The following is a 15669-nucleotide window of genomic DNA, read 5'->3' on the forward strand; positions in this document are numbered from 1 at the left end:
GAGACGCGTTCTCTGGAGTGATGAATCACGCTTTTCCATCTGGCAATCTGATGGACGAGTCTGGGTTTGGAGGTTGCCAGGAGAACGGTACATTTCAGACTGCATTGTGCCGACTGTGAAATTTGGTGGAGGAGGAATTATGGTGTGGGGTTGTTTTTCAGGAGCTGGGCTTGGCCCCTTAGTTCCAGTGAAAGGAACTTTGAATGCTTCAGGATACCAAAACATTTTGGACAATTCCATGCTCCCAACCTTGTGGGAACAGTTTGGAGCGGGCCCCTTCCTCTTCCAACATGACTGTGCACCAGTGCACAAAGCAAGGTCCATAAAGACATGGATGACAGAGTCTGGTGTGGATGAACTTGACTGGCCTGCACAGAGTCCTGACCTGAACCCGATAGAACACCTTTGGGATGAATTAGAGCGGAGACTGAGAGCCAGGCCTTCTCGACCAACATCAGTGTGTGACCTCACCAATGCGCTTTTGGAAGAATGGTCAAAAATTCCTATAAACACTCTCCTCAACCTTGTGGACAGTCTTCCCAGAAGAGTTGAAGCTGTAATAGCTGCAAAAGGTGGACCGACATCATATTGAACTCTATGGGTTAGGAATGGGATGGCACTTCAGTTCATAGTATGAGTAAAGGCAGGTGAGCGAATACTTTTGGTAATATAGTGTATATTCAGCCTGGAGAAAACGCTCTCACTGTGGTTCGTGCTCACTCTGCATGCAGCATTGTAGCGTCAACAGCCCTCTTCAGTGGGTTGAATGTCGAGGACATATGTACTGCAGCATCCTGATCTCAGATTTGTCCACAGAGTTCTATCTCTTGGAGCTCATGGGTTCCTTCTCGAGGTCAGGTCTCAACCCAACACTTGAGAGAGAGCGGTGTGTGTGTCAGCTGTTTTACACCTGACTCCCATGGACTGTATATATCATGTTATTGAAATTTTGTTTTGTTAGGTTTTGTTCTTGTGTCTTGTCTCGTGACTTCCTGTTTTATTTTGATATCCCACTCTCCTCTTGTGTCAGGTCACTTGCCCTTCCCCTTGTGTGTTTCCCTCTAGTCTGATTGTCTGCCACACCCTGATTGTTTCCACCTGTTCCCCATTACCTTGTGTGTATATATAGTCCGTGTTTCCCCTTGTCCTGTGCGAGTTCGTCCTGCTATGTCCTGCTTCGTCTTGTCTGGTCCTGCTTTGCCTTCCACGTCCATGTTCCTCGTCACGTCAAGTTTTACCAAGTCAGGTTTTGTATTTCCTTTGTTACTTTGTTTTGTCATAGTTAAGTTTCATGTTGTTTTGATACTTTTGTCATAAGATATTTCTGTTGTTACTTTGTATTGATATTTAAGTTGTTACTTTTCTTATTAAAAGAATTAAGTTTCACTCTCGTGAGTCGTGCGTTTGGGTTCTCGTTTTTGCTCGGTCTTGACAGAACGAACTCGCCCGCCAGAACCCAGCCGACTCAGAACAGCTGACAAAATGAACGAGCGGGAAATGACCCCAGCAGAAGTCATTATATTTTGTCAGCGGTTGTGGACTGATATGTCCTCCCGACCTGCACCCCAGTCTCATGTGCCACAGCAGCTCCCTGTTGCCTGTCCTGCTGCTCCGTTCCAGAGCCCATTTCAGGGAACCCGACTGGCCTTTGGGGGTCCTCGTAGCCACCAGCTGGCCAGGCGCCGGCTTGCTGCTCAACAGCGTGCTAGTCGCAGCCCAGCCATCAGCCTCGGCACCCTGGCAAGCTTAGCCCGGAGCCCAAGCAGCCCAGTGTGTCAAGCCACGAGCCCCAGCAGTCAATTGAGTCAAGCCACGAGCCCCAGCAGCCAAGTGAGTCAAGCAACCAGTCCTAGCAGTCTAGCTACCAGCCATAGCAGCCCTAGCAGCCTAGCTAGCCTAACTACCAGTCCAAGCAGCCAGGCTACCAGCCCAGTTACCAGTCCCAGTAGCCTAGCTACCAGTCCAAGTGGCCAAGCTACCAGCCCTACCAGTCCAAGCAGCCTAGCTAGCCCAGCTACCAGCCATAGCAGCCATAGCAGCCTAGCTAGCCCAGCTGCCAGTCCTAGCAGCCCAAGCAGCCTAGCTATTCCAGCTACTGACCCCTGCAGTCTGGCAGGTCCAGCTATTAGCCTCTGCGACCTAGCAGGCCCAGCTACTAGCCTTAGCAGCCGAGCAGTACCTGTCCCAGTTCCCAGAACCAGATTGGCTGCCCCAGTCCCAGTTCCCAGGGTCAGACAGGTTGCTCCGGTTCATGTCACTGTCACAGTACCTCGAACCCAAGTGGCTGCCCCAGTCCCAGTTCCCAGGTCCAGACTGGCTGCCCCAGTCCCGGTCACAGTCCCCCGTGCTGGATCAGCTTCCCCGGCACCAGTCCCAGTTCCCCGAACCGGACCGGCTGTCCCAGTCCATGTCACAGTCACAGAACCTCAAGCCGCACCAGTCCCAGTTTCCCGAACTGGACCCATTGCCCCAGTCCATGTCACAGTTTGCCGAGCCCGACCGGCTGTTCCGGCCCCGGTCTTGGTTCCTGCCCCAGTACCCCGAACCGGACTGGCTGCCCCTGTCCCAGTGCCCCGAGCCAGACTGGGTGTTCTAGCCACTGCCCTTGTCCCAGTTCCCCGTACCAGACTGGCTGCCCAGGTTCCTGTCACAGTTCCCCAAGCCGGACCCACTGCCCCAGTCCATGTCACAGTCACAGGACCTCGAGTCCGACTGGCTGTCCCGGCCCCAGTCCATGTCACAGTTCCCCAAGCCCGACTGGCGGCCCAGACCCCAGTCCCTGTTCAAGTTCCTGGAGTGGACGTTGCCGCTGCCCGGCGGCCCGGAGTGGACGTTGCCGCTGCCCGGCGGCCCGGAGTGGACGTTGCCGCTGCCCGGCGGCCCGGAGTGGACGTTGCCGCTGCCCGGCGGTCCCGAGTCCACGTTTCTGCCGCCGCTGCCCGGCGGTCCCGAGTCCACGTTTCTGCCGCCGCTGCCCGGCGGCCCCGAGTCCACGTCGCCGCTGCCCGGCGGCCCCGAGTCCACGTCGCCGCTGCCCGGCGGCCCCGAGTCCACGTCGCCGCTGCCCGGCGGCCCCGAGTCCACGTCGCCGCTGCCCGGCGGCCCCGAGTCCACGTCGCCGCTGCCCGGCGGTCCAGAGTCCACGTCGCCGCTGTCCGGCGGTCCAGAGTTAACCCTGCTGCTTCCGCTGCCTGGCGGTCCCAAGTCTGCACTGCAGGACGTTATGGTCGCTCTGCAGTGTGGTCCCACCCACACTGCAGCCATCCAGGGTGGGTCCGCCTTGACCGCCAGCACTCTGGCCGTCCGCCAGAGCGTCGTCCCGTCCATGGTTCCCAGCGCTCTGGCCGTCCGCCAGAGCGTCGTCCTGTCCATGGTTCCCAGCGCCCTGGCCGTCCGCCAGAGCACCGCCTCGTCCATGGTTCCCAGCGCCCTGGCCGTCCGCCAGAGCACCGCCTCGTCCATGGTTCCCTGCGCCCTGGCCGTCCGCCAGAGCACCGCCTCGTCCATGGTTCCCTGCGCCCTGGCCGTCCGCCAGAGCAGCGCCTCGTCCATGGTTCCCTGCGCCCTGGCCGTCCGCCAGAGCAGCGCCTCGTCCATGGTTCCCTGCGCCCTGGCCGTCCGCCAGAGCACCGCCTCGTCCATGGTTCCCAGCGCCCTGGCCGTCCGCCAGAGCACCGCCTCGTCCATGGTTCCCAGCGCCCTGGCCGTCCGCCAGAGCACCGCCTCGTCCATAGACTTCTGCCCGGAGTTTTTTTTTGTTTGTTTTGGCCTCCTCCTCCCCCCGTCTTACAACGGCCGTCCATCCACGTGCTCTAAAGACTGTTTGGGACGTCAGGAGCCGTCCCTAGAGGGGGGGGTACTATCATGTTATTGAAATTTTGTTTTGTTAGGTTTTGTTCTTGTGTCTTGTCTCGTGACTTCCTGTTTTATTTTGATATCCCACTCTCCTCTTGTGTCAGGTCACTTGCCCTTCCCCTTGTGTGTTTCCCTCTAGTCTGATTGTCTGCCACACCCTGATTGTTTCCACCTGTTCCCCATTACCTTGTGTGTATATATAGTCCGTGTTTCCCCTTGTCCTGTGCGAGTTCGTCCTGCTATGTCCTGCTTCGTCTTGTCTGGTCCTGCTTTGCCTTCCACGTCCATGTTCCTCGTCACGTCAAGTTTTACCAAGTCAGGTTTTGTATTTCCTTTGTTACTTTGTTTTGTCATAGTTAAGTTTCATGTTGTTTTGATACTTTTGTCATAAGATATTTCTGTTGTTACTTTGTATTGATATTTAAGTTGTTACTTTTCTTATTAAAAGAATTAAGTTTCACTCTCGTGAGTTGTGCGTTTGGGTTCTCGTTTTTGCTCGGTCTTGACAGTATATGCCACTTCTATCCCCCATGCTCTTTGTGGTCCCAGGGCTGTGAGGTGAGATAGGTGTTCCATTGGCATGACCTTTGACCCCTATATGATCAGGCAAGCCATTTCCAGCAATTTGCCTTTTAATGAGCATCTGTGGAGAATCACTTACAGATATGGAATAATACTGAGTACCGGTTCATATGGTTTTAGGCAAGCAGTCGGCATGTCCTCATTGGCTGGCAATGTGCATGCAATTTCACTGAATGAGTCCATGTGTGCAGTTGGAGAGGAGCTACTGGCCATAGAGCCAATTACAGGGCTGTGCTTTACTTATAGAACTAGGGTTACAACATTGTAACTTTAGTTATTAACTGGCCTACTTAGTTCTTGATGACAACTCAAGAACACTCTGGGACTGGCAATCTAGAAATTCTGGCAAATTCCAGATGGGCTGATTCATGTGTTGGCTGCACAGCCTGGACTGTTATTAAGCCATAAAAGAGATAAATATGTTTGGGAAATTGGGGCCTGCACCTTAAGTCCATTTGATGCAAGAACTGATCAGCTGTTTGGGGGTTTCTACATCCCACCTGTGTAAAACCCTTATCTGTAAATGTTCTGTTCAGCTTTATGCTGATGATACAGTTATATATACATCTCATACAAATATATTACAGATTGAATCAGATTTGCAGAATGACTTTAATAATCTGCAACACTGGCTGGTAGCTAATAAGCTACTCCTCAACAAAAATAAATCACATACTATGATTTTTGGCACACGACAGAACATCAAATTCAAATGCAAAACACACACGTGCCGTATTTCATGTCAGGATGGCACTACTTTGCAGAAAGTTGACCATATCAAATACCTTGGACTATATCTCGACTCTGAGCTTTCATTCAACTATCATATTAATCATATAGTCAAAAAAATGAACTCTAGTCTTGGTCTCCTTTTTCATTCTAGAAACTGTTTTTCATATAAGGTCAGAAAAAAGATTGCAACTCAACTTATATTGCCTATAATGGACTATGCTGATTCTGTTTATTGTATTGCCTCCAATACCTCTCTCGCTCCGCTTACTATAGTTTATAACAGATTGTGTAGATTTATTCTTAAATGTTCACCTACAACTCATCATTGCACAATGTATGCACTTCTTGACCTGCCCTCACCTTTGATAAGAAGGCAGATGCACTGGCTGCAATTTATTTTTAAATGTGTTCATTTCAATTATCCTACTTATCTAAAGCAGTTGTTGGTTCCTTTTTCCTCTACTCATCATCTAAGACATACTGTACAGTGTTTCTTTTCTGTACCTAATGTTTCATTGTCTACATCAAAAAAAGCTTTTATGTTCAAAGCACCAGCTGACTGGAATAATCTGCCCGCAAACATCCGCTCTATTCCATCGTTCAGACTGTTTAAACATGCCCTGGCAAGTCATTTACACAGCAATTGTATATGTAGACTTTAACAGTCATCCAATTGTACTTCATATCTCTTCTCTTTCAGTGACATATTACTCCTATATTATTACAATAATGCCGGTCAATCTCTTGAATGACTACTATCCTGTTGTTTAATATGTTGTAATTGTAGGCTCTGATTCCTGTTTGGCCCCTTTTTTTTTTTTTTTTTTTTTTTTCTCCCCCCTTCTTTTGTGTGTGTGTGTGTGTGTGTGTGTGTGTGTTTTGGGTTGTTGTTTGTATTGTGTTAACTGTGATTGGTTCTCTCTTTACGTTTATGTCATGATGTATGTATGTATGTATTTATGGCTATGTTTGTCAAATCTGTCTGAGTATAATGTCCTTATATTTGTCCTGTGCTTAGGACCCCCTCGAAAACGAGATGGTTCATCTCAAGGGGCTATCCTAATAAAAGAACTTAATGTAAAAAAAAAAAAAAAAAAAAAAAAAAAAATCACCCTGCACTTGCTTTGCAACAAATCAGACTGATGTTCTCCTCCTTCTGTGAAAAGACACAGGACCTTCTGAAGAAGATCATGCTGCCAGTCCGTCCCTCTAAAGAATGGTTCTTCCTTTCTATCGTCACGGATCAAATCAAGGATAAAATTCACCACACGTAAAAAGCCTAAAGACCTTGGTGGATTTTCTGATTATTTTTAGCATCCTTTCATCGTCATTTACAGTCTATTTTGAAACAGCTTGTCAACAACTGTCAGACTGATTACCTATTTTTGAGGCATCTAAGAGGGAGCACCACTCCTGGTAGGTAGGGTCACAGAGCTCCCTGCCTTCATGAGCACAGGTGAGGGCAACTAGTGCCGCTCTTTGTCTGAGGCCTGGGAGCTGAGGGGAGGACTGCCTTATTTGTGCAGAGTTGTGGTGCAGCTGACTCAAGGATGGATGGATGTTTGCTTTGTAGCCCCATGTTGAAGAGGAAACAAGACAGCTTGCCTTTCCACTGGCTGAGTTACAGTACTGCCAGTCATCTTCATTGGTGCAGGACCCCCAGTTTAGCAAAATTTAATGCCAGACTGCTGCTTTGCCTGACCTGATTTCCCGAATTGCTTTTTTTTTTTTTTTTTTTTGGTTAAACCTGAATTCTTACAAGTTGCTCTCTGTTTTATATTGTGGTCTCAAAGTCAGACTTTATATAATTGTATTCTGTTTTATCTTGTATGCATGCGGGGAGTACTTGAGACACCTCTCCCTGCATGAAGTGTGATAGGCCTGAAGGACGGTGCTCACTTTAATTTTGTTCATTTGCCTTTCCTTCAGTGCAGTGCAGGTTGCAGTGTAGTTGTGGTGACAGTGTGCACACATGGTGGTCTCCCTTGGGGTCTGCGACAGATTCTCCCCACAGTATAGGTGCCTGCTTCTTGGTTCTGCTTCTTGGTAGAGTCAGTTGGCATTTTCGTTATCTTGCTAAAGGTATTGGATTTATGGTTGTCCCTGCTGTCTTCCCCAGATCCATCATCAAGTCAATTATAAATTTTTAATTGTGAACTGAATGGATGTCTTTGCTCTTCTTTAATTTTAAATTTGATTGTGTCCACGCACAGGAAGTTAACGCCCATTGTGGCCAGTGGGCTTATGTAAAGTCATTGGATATGTACCCCTCCTTGTACACATTGTTGGGTCACACATGGTTAGACTGTGAGGAATCTGACTGCAAACTACTGTCCATCAGAGGCCTACTATACATGACTACAGCTGCCCAAAGTAAGTGTTTAAAAAATGCAAACCCTAGTCATATGTGTTGCTCCATGCAGGTTTTGTGCATCCTCCAGCAACCTTTGTCAGCACTTAATATCACAGTGAATTTCTTAAGCCTTATAGTAAACAAGAGTCACTGCTGACTTCATTTTTATCTCCACCAATCTAAAAGCAAACACATTTCATCAGTCAAACCTTTGCCTCTTACTTTTCTTGAACTTGTAATATCCATTCATGTAGTTTCGAGCAACCAGGAGGCCTTAGCTGGGGTTTTGCCTACAGTTTAACACACAGTACATGTCAATATGGTGTACTGATGAGTGGCGACCAGACAAAAGATTTCAGTGTTGTACAATGTAGAAGTTCTTTAAGCCAAGGTAGAGATAATAAGCACTTTTATGCAAGAAATCAAAAATGTGTAATATAGCCATTTTCATATTCATCCTCAAGATATCAAGATATCCTTCAAGATATCATAGAGTTACATCATCTCAAGATACTGTCCAACATTTTGAGCCCAAATGTCCAGTTTATTAATGGCACAAGAACCCGATTTTATTGTTGCCACATTCTTTTATTATTATTATTCGGGGCCAGGCAGCCTAAGCTGCCAGGACCCTCTTGTATTCTTCTTCTTCTTCTTCTTCTTCTTCTTCTTCTTCTTCTTCTTCTTCTTCTTCTTCTTCTTCTTCTTCTTCTTCTTCTTCCGAGGAAGTCCTACTTCCCATGCATGAAAAATCACCAAATTTTGCACAAAGGTCCAGTCCCATGCCAGATACATTCAGATGCAAAGTCAAACCAATAGTCCTGATGGTGGCGCTATAGCAAGCCTTTAAATTTTAAAACTTTGAAAATTCATAACAAATCAACCATATGTGCTACAGTTTTGCAACTTTCACCAAAATGTAGCCCCAATACTGATGAAACTTTTGTACACTTAAACCTATTGCAAATTATGAAGTCCATCACTCTATTTTTTTCAAAAAATGTAAAACTTGTTAAACCTATCTCCTCCCACAATTTTTGCTCAAATGTCACCAAATTTGATACAGAGCATCTTCAGACTGTCCTACACAAACGGTCCACACAGATTTTTGATTTATCAAAAATTGAGCCTACAGTGCATCAAAATGTTTGACTGTAAATGGTACTGTAAACACACATGCAAATTCTTGGTAAATAAATCTTCAATGTTCATGAAAAAATGGACAAAATTTTGGAGTCATGGTAGATGATGTGTGGCAAATTTCAGAACTGTATCTCAAAAAGTGAATTTTTGACAGCATTTTGAATTTTGCTCTCATGTGAACAATTGGAGTCAATGCAAGAATGGCATTTTTAAACATCAGTTTTTCACTTATGGAGCAAATCAATCATTGTTAAAAACAAATGATCAACATCTCCATGCTGTCTAGATGCAATATCTGTATTTTCAGATTTTTGTCTTAATAACTGAATCTTTGACAGCTGTTTAAAATCTGCCTTTCCATGCATGGCTGGCTGCTGTCCTGCATGTCAGTGATTGGCTCAGTCAGTTTGTGAAGCTACATGTGAACTTTTAGCTCAGTCGAAGATTGTGAGTTCAAGCCTCAGCTTGTGCAACATTCCCATGTGCGAAAATTCACCAAACTTTGCACAAAGGTCCAGTCCAATGCCAGATAATCATTGTCAGATTTTTGTCTTAATGACTGATTTTCTTTTTCTACCGTGGTTTGAAATCTGTCTTTCCATGCATAGGCGGCTGCCTATGCATGGAAAGTGACTGGCTTAGTCAATTTGTGAAGGCTCACATGAGTTGACACTTGTCAATTAGCTCAGTGAGATAAAGTGTTGTCCTGCATGCCAGAAATTGTGAGTTCAAGCCTCAACTGATGCAAAATGCCACCTTTCTTTTCATCTTCCAATTCTCCACTTGTTACTCAGAATTGCCTAAAATTGCCCGGCCCCGACCATTGCTGCACTATCTAGCAGCTATAATTATTATTATTATTATTTTTATTTATTTATTTATTTATTTATTTATTTATTTTTGCTTGACGTGTTTCTTTATTGTCAAGCCTGCAGAGGGAAGGATGATTTAATTGAGCATGCAACAGGAAATAATGCAATTTAAATCCAATTAGTGAAAATCTGGAGTTTAGGAAAGACTGATCTGTCCTGAAGGATGTATGATTTAAAGTGATATTTGAAGGTGTGTTTTGAAAACCGTATTGAAAATGTAACAAAATGGAAAGTGCAATAATCATACTTTTGTATTTGATCTGGAATGACTCACACATATCAATACTGTCATAAACATTTTAGTTCATTTTTTGGCTCAGGTTTTCAGTTGTGTGAGCTGAACTGCAGGCTGGGGGGATTTCATGAAACCCTCTGAAAAAGAGGAAGTTTTCAGCAGCTCTGGACAAATAAGCTTGATATTATGTAACCTAGGTTACAGGAAGTGGTAAGAGATGGTAAGCTTTATCTCAAGGGGATCTGGCTAATAAACAATGTCAAGACGGTATTAAGTGGAACTTGTATGTTTTTTTAGTATTTGTACGGGCGGCACATCACAATCTATCATTGTGATGACTACTTTGACTACTGGGGGAAAGGAACAACAGTCACAGTAACTTCTGGTAAGTCATCATCTGATGAGTTTTGACATTATTATTTGTCAAAACTCATTTTTTATATATATATATATAAAAATGTAAAATATTATGACAAAAATTGAAATTTTCCTTCAGCTGGGATACAGTGTAGGCCTTCAGCAAAAAACAGACACGATCAGGGCAAATGTTAGAAATGTTGTGTATTGAAATAGTTTTGATAAGATGATTCCAATGGAAAAGTATTTTTGCACTGAAGTGCTATTCAAACTGAACACTGTGACTACTACGGTTACTTTGACTACTGGGGAAAAGGGACAACAGTGACCGTAACAACAGGTAAAAATGGCTTTGTTTTATTTTCATCTTCACTGTATCAATTCTAATATTTAATAGTAGAGAACCTGGACTTTAGTGATGTCAGTAGACGGCATCTTTTAGATGGTCGTTTTTGTACGTTGCATGTGTCTGATTGTTACACTGTGACTATGCTTTTGACTACTGGGGGAAAGGAACAATGGTTACAGTTTCATCAGGTAAGTCATCAAAAGTTTTACAAATTTATGGATTAAAAAAGAAAAGAAAAGTGTTTTGTTGAAAATTCAAACTTGATATCAGGGATTTCACTAAGACAGAATGTGTTGAAAAAGAGGGACAAGAGAGAGTTTCCCCTTGTTGTCACTGAAGTCGGTTTAAAGTTTGAAGGTCAACATCATGTATCATTTAATTTTATTCATAAACACTTGTACAAGCAGAGAAAATGTATTTGTAAGATGGCAGAAAAGTGTAGGTTTGTGGACGCAGGTTTTTGTATGCAGAAGATAGTAAACTGTTAGGCTGTGACTACGGTGCTTTTGACTACTGGGGAAAGGGAACAATGGTCACCGTCTCCTCAGGTACGTAATATTAATATTTCTGATTAGATACAGAAATTCTTAATACATCAGTCAGAAATATTGTATTATTTCCAGGTAGTCACAACTGTTGTCTTGTGATAAAACAGCCAACAGTAATTTGTAATCTGTCAAATGATCTGTCTTGAGTGTGAAACCGATCGGGTCTATCAACAGATGTAGTAGATGTTAGTTTGATTTTAACTTTAGACTGCCTTTAAGCTGGCAGGCTCCACAGTCTGTATGATGTGAGGCACTTAGGAGGATAGTTTTTGTAAGAAGTGTGTATTGGTTGTCTCCACTGTGACAACTGGGCTTTTGACTACTGGGGAAAAGGCACTATGGTCACTGTGTCATCAGGTAAGAATTAAAATCTCTCTTCGTTTATGACTCAGACCGAGCAATATTATGTTTTTATGGCAAAAAGATCATTTTTAATTTCTCTGTTTGTCAGGTGTCAGTTCAGATGTTCATTATTAAAATAGAAAGAGTTTCAAATGTGCGAAAAGTGGAAACGGCAAAATCCTCAGTATCAGACAAGATCTTAGACAAAAAGCTGTAATATGAGGGCATTTGGTCATTCAAATGCATTTTATAATATTATTCGGTAACACTTTACAATAGCAGTACAACAATTAACGTTAGGTAATGCCATGATAAACATTATTAAGTGATATAAGTGACAGTTAACTAACCTTAGCTAATGTGTCTAAGAATCATTTACTAATGCTGTTCATGCTAAGGTATTTATTTATATGTTATTTAAGGTTTATTGTAGATATTATTAACATTAGTAAATGCCATAATAATCACTAACTAACAGTTATTTAACCATTACGGCATTAACTAACATTAACTAACATTAATTAATTGTTGTACTCTTATTGTAAAGTGTTACCCATTATTCTCTAATAAACGTAAAGTTGTAGACTTTTCAAACTAGTTATTGACTAGATGAAGTCTTTTGAAAATAAGCGATAAGTAGATTTAGTGCTGTGCTACGGTGCTTTTGACTCCTGGGGGAAGGGTACAACAGAAACTGTTTCATCAGGTAAGAATTGTCAACTTAAATAACCAGTGAACTGAAACAAAAGGAACAGTAATTATTTCATAATCATTTAATGTCCATATTGTGATGTGGCTGCTATTACAGAAATGAATGGATGTTTACTTATGTCAAACCTCCACAAATGTCAAATAATGATGAGATTTTAAAAATACTGTTGAATTTATTAATTGATCATAATTTACCAACAATATACTGACTGATAGCCAATAACTACTACAAAGTGCTATAAGTGAGAGACGTAAGTCCGTTCCTTTCCTTACAAACCTGTAAATAACTGGGATACGAAAGTTGCAACACAAAGCTGCCATGGGCTTCTCTTTGTTATCACTCATGTTAAAAAAAATCTGTCATGTGCAATCAAACTTTTATTTCAATATCCTAATCAGAAATATTTGTCTTTTTCTCAGCCACATCAAAGGCCCCTACTGTGTTTCCTCTGGTACAATGTGGTTCTGAGACCAGTGACACGGTGACTCTCGGCGTCCTCGCCACTGGCTTCACGCCCGCCTCCCTGACCTTCAGCTATGCCACTGCCAGCGGGACTAACCTGCCCGACTCTCTTCAGTACCCTGCAGTTCAGAAGGACAGCTACTATTCAGCGGTCAGCCAGATCCGAGTGAAGAGATCAGACTGGGAACAAAATGTTAGCTGTACCGTGAACCATCCAGGATCAGGATCAAAAACCGTCTACATTGGACCAACACGTAAGATTCACATCAGCTTTTATATATATACTTAGTCAATCCAGAAACTGATCACTTTGTTTGAAATTTAGTATACTGGTTAATCATTTTTAGGCAACATAGAAATTTATGTATTTTTAGTCATTGCAGTTTCAAGTAGGCTAAATTATAAAAAAATAAGTCCTAACTGGTTTGGTTATTATTATTATTGTTGTGATTATTATTCTATAGCATCAATTCTTGTGCATCTGTTGAAGATAGTTGGATGACCTAACCTCTATTAATTAATCACAATGTAATAATATCTTGTTAATTATTTGTACTTTTTCTTCTTTGTCTCCCCCCGCTTTATAATTTTGTGACTTTATGTCACTCCAGAACCTTTTGTAACTTTAAGTGATGTCTTACTTTAGTTCTACATTCATACAGTGCACATAAAAGGGAACCAGATGTGATTTTTTTTTTTTTTAATTTTAAGTTATCTACAAAGACACCATACTAATTTGTTATATGACACATGAAAATAGCATAAAAGCAGGCACAAAGTACAGCATGATCACTCTAAATTGAATGTGACTGCAGTTATTGCTAAATCAAACAGCTTCTCATATCTATAAATATTATTCTGTGTCGAGTCAGTAGCAGGTACAGAGTTCGGTGGAGAGGCTTGAGCTTGCACGATGCAAATTGACTTGTTGGCTCAGTCTAGTTTATTTCCTGCTCTTCTGTGTTCTCTACACCTGGCTAATACATTTTATGGCAATATGTTCTGCTTGCTTCCATCTACTTGCATAACCCGTGTTGTTTCCAATCTGCCTGCCTGCACTTTTACTGTCTTTCAATGAACGTTCACGGCTCAGAAAATGTCCAGTCAAAGCTTGGTTTTGACTTGTTGGCTTGCCTGTACAGTCAGTGTCTATGCAGGAGAGAGTACTAAAGCTCTAGTCATTGCAAAGGTCATTGACAGTGGCGAGCTCTTTTTCTGTTTGACACTCACTGTGTGTTTGAGCAATTCCATATGTACACATGTTACAGTTTCATAAAGCTTCATGACAAGTCGGCCAAGGTTTATCTCAACTGCTGCACCTTGTTCATCTCTGCTTCTGCACATTTGTTATTCTCTGCTTCTGCATACATATATTTGTGTATGTTTGTTTTTCAGCCGTGCCTGTTCAAAGACCAACTCTTAATGTGTTGGGCTCCTCTCCCGAGGATGAATCGAAGGGTTCCTTCTCCTGCTTTGCCATTGATTTTTCACCTGAAAAACATGAGATCACATGGCTGAAAAATGGACAGGAAATCACCAACCCAATATCTGAGATCAAGACACCTGCTGTCAGCAGAGAAACTGAAAATGGACCTGTGTTCAGTTCAGCGAGCTATCTCAATGTCTCAGGGCTGGCTGAAGGTGACATATTGACGTGTTTGTTTGAAGGACCTAAGACAAATGAGAACAAATCTGTCACCTATAAAGGTGAGTATGTTATTATTATTGTTATTATTATTATTATTATTATTTTTGCCGTTGTTGTTATTATCGTGACAGCAGTTCCAATGGCTTTATAATTATGCACGTTTAGTAAAATCCCATTATTTCCTCCCTCAGAACCAGGCGTAGGTCCTACTCCTTGCCCACCTTGTCTGGACATAAAAATCAAACCAATCTCACTGGAGGACATGTTTCTCAACAAAAAAGCTGAGCTGATCTGCGAAGTCACTCCTAAAGAGGGAGTGTCTGTTGAGTGGCAGGACGAGAATGGACAAGTAATAGTTGCAAGCAGAAACCTGAGTGAGAGCAATGGGAAAAGCAAATTTGCCATAATTGATGTCCTGTATGAGGAATGGAGCAAGGGGATAGATTACATCTGTGTGGTTGAACATTCAGACTTGATTGAGCCTAAGAAGGAACCTTATCGAAAGAGCGGTAAGCAAAGTTTCATTATTTTTTCAACTGTGCATTAAAAGTCTGTTTGAATGCCGCTGATGATCATGAATGTGTGTGAGTGTTGTTTATGAATGCTTCTTGTAGAAGAAATGTTGTATAACAGCTGCTCTCGTCTGTGCCACGAGGGCCTAACTGTTCTGTCATGCTTGCAGGAGAAGTGCCTCAGCGTCCATCAGTTTTTCTGCTGCCTCCAGTAGAACAAATTCGAAATAACATGGTGACCCTGACTTGCTATGTGAAAGACTTCAAACCCAAAGAGATTGAGGTGTCTTGGCTTGTTGACGATGTGGCAGCAGATTCAAAAATGTATGCGTTTAATACCACGAACCTGGTAGAAAACAACGGAGTCTACTCTGTCTATGGCCAGCTATCGTTCAGCCTTGAGCAGTGGAACAGCAGTGAAGCGGTGTATAGCTGTGTAGTTTACCATGAATCCTTGATGGACACATCCCGAGTCATTATGAGGTCCACAGTGAGAAGAACAGCTGAGAACTCCAACACGGTCAACCTCAACATTGACCTCCCTCAAAGTTGCAAGGCCTAGTAGATGTTTTGTTGTGTCGCTGTGTCTTATGCCCTGTTTGTCATGTTTGTTGCTTGTGATATGACATGTTGTTTGTCTTTTAAATGCAGATTCAAAATCAAAATAAAAAAAAAAATCACTTCATCATTTTGTTGATTTATGTTGACATCCGTGTTTAACCCATGTATAGAGTTGTATGTTTAGTTGAACGATGAGGTAAAAGGCGTACCGAGTGGCAGCACAAGAGGACAAAGAAATAGAAAGCAGGCATGAAACAATTTGTCATACTGTGGTAACACAAAGTGTACAAACAAGGTGTAGAGAGAAGAATATTTACAACAGAAAGTAGCAGTAGTACAGCAAATGTCCCACATTAAAATTTCATTCACTTTAATAACCCCCACCCCCACTGATCAATGACTGTAA

The 15669-nt window shown here is 43.0% G+C and overlaps 1 protein-coding gene across 1 annotated transcript in view; it reads left to right on the top strand.

Moving 5' to 3' along the window:
- The window catches only part of LOC115363516 (immunoglobulin mu heavy chain-like), a 69718-nt gene extending 54356 nt beyond the window's left edge, over positions 1-15362 (top strand). Inside the window, exons 3-7 of the mRNA XM_030057775.1 lie at positions 10970-11026; positions 12500-12796; positions 13938-14249; positions 14382-14699; positions 14873-15362. Coding sequence (XP_029913635.1) covers positions 10970-11026; positions 12500-12796; positions 13938-14249; positions 14382-14699; positions 14873-15264 — 1376 coding nt within the window. The 3' untranslated portion in view covers positions 15265-15362. The remainder of the gene's footprint in view (positions 1-10969; positions 11027-12499; positions 12797-13937; positions 14250-14381; positions 14700-14872) is intronic.
- Positions 15363-15669: the final 307 nt, after the last annotated feature.

Source organism: Myripristis murdjan, chromosome 8, assembly GCF_902150065.1.
Source record: "Myripristis murdjan chromosome 8, fMyrMur1.1, whole genome shotgun sequence".
In the NCBI taxonomy this organism is placed as follows: domain Eukaryota; kingdom Metazoa; phylum Chordata; class Actinopteri; order Holocentriformes; family Holocentridae; genus Myripristis; species Myripristis murdjan.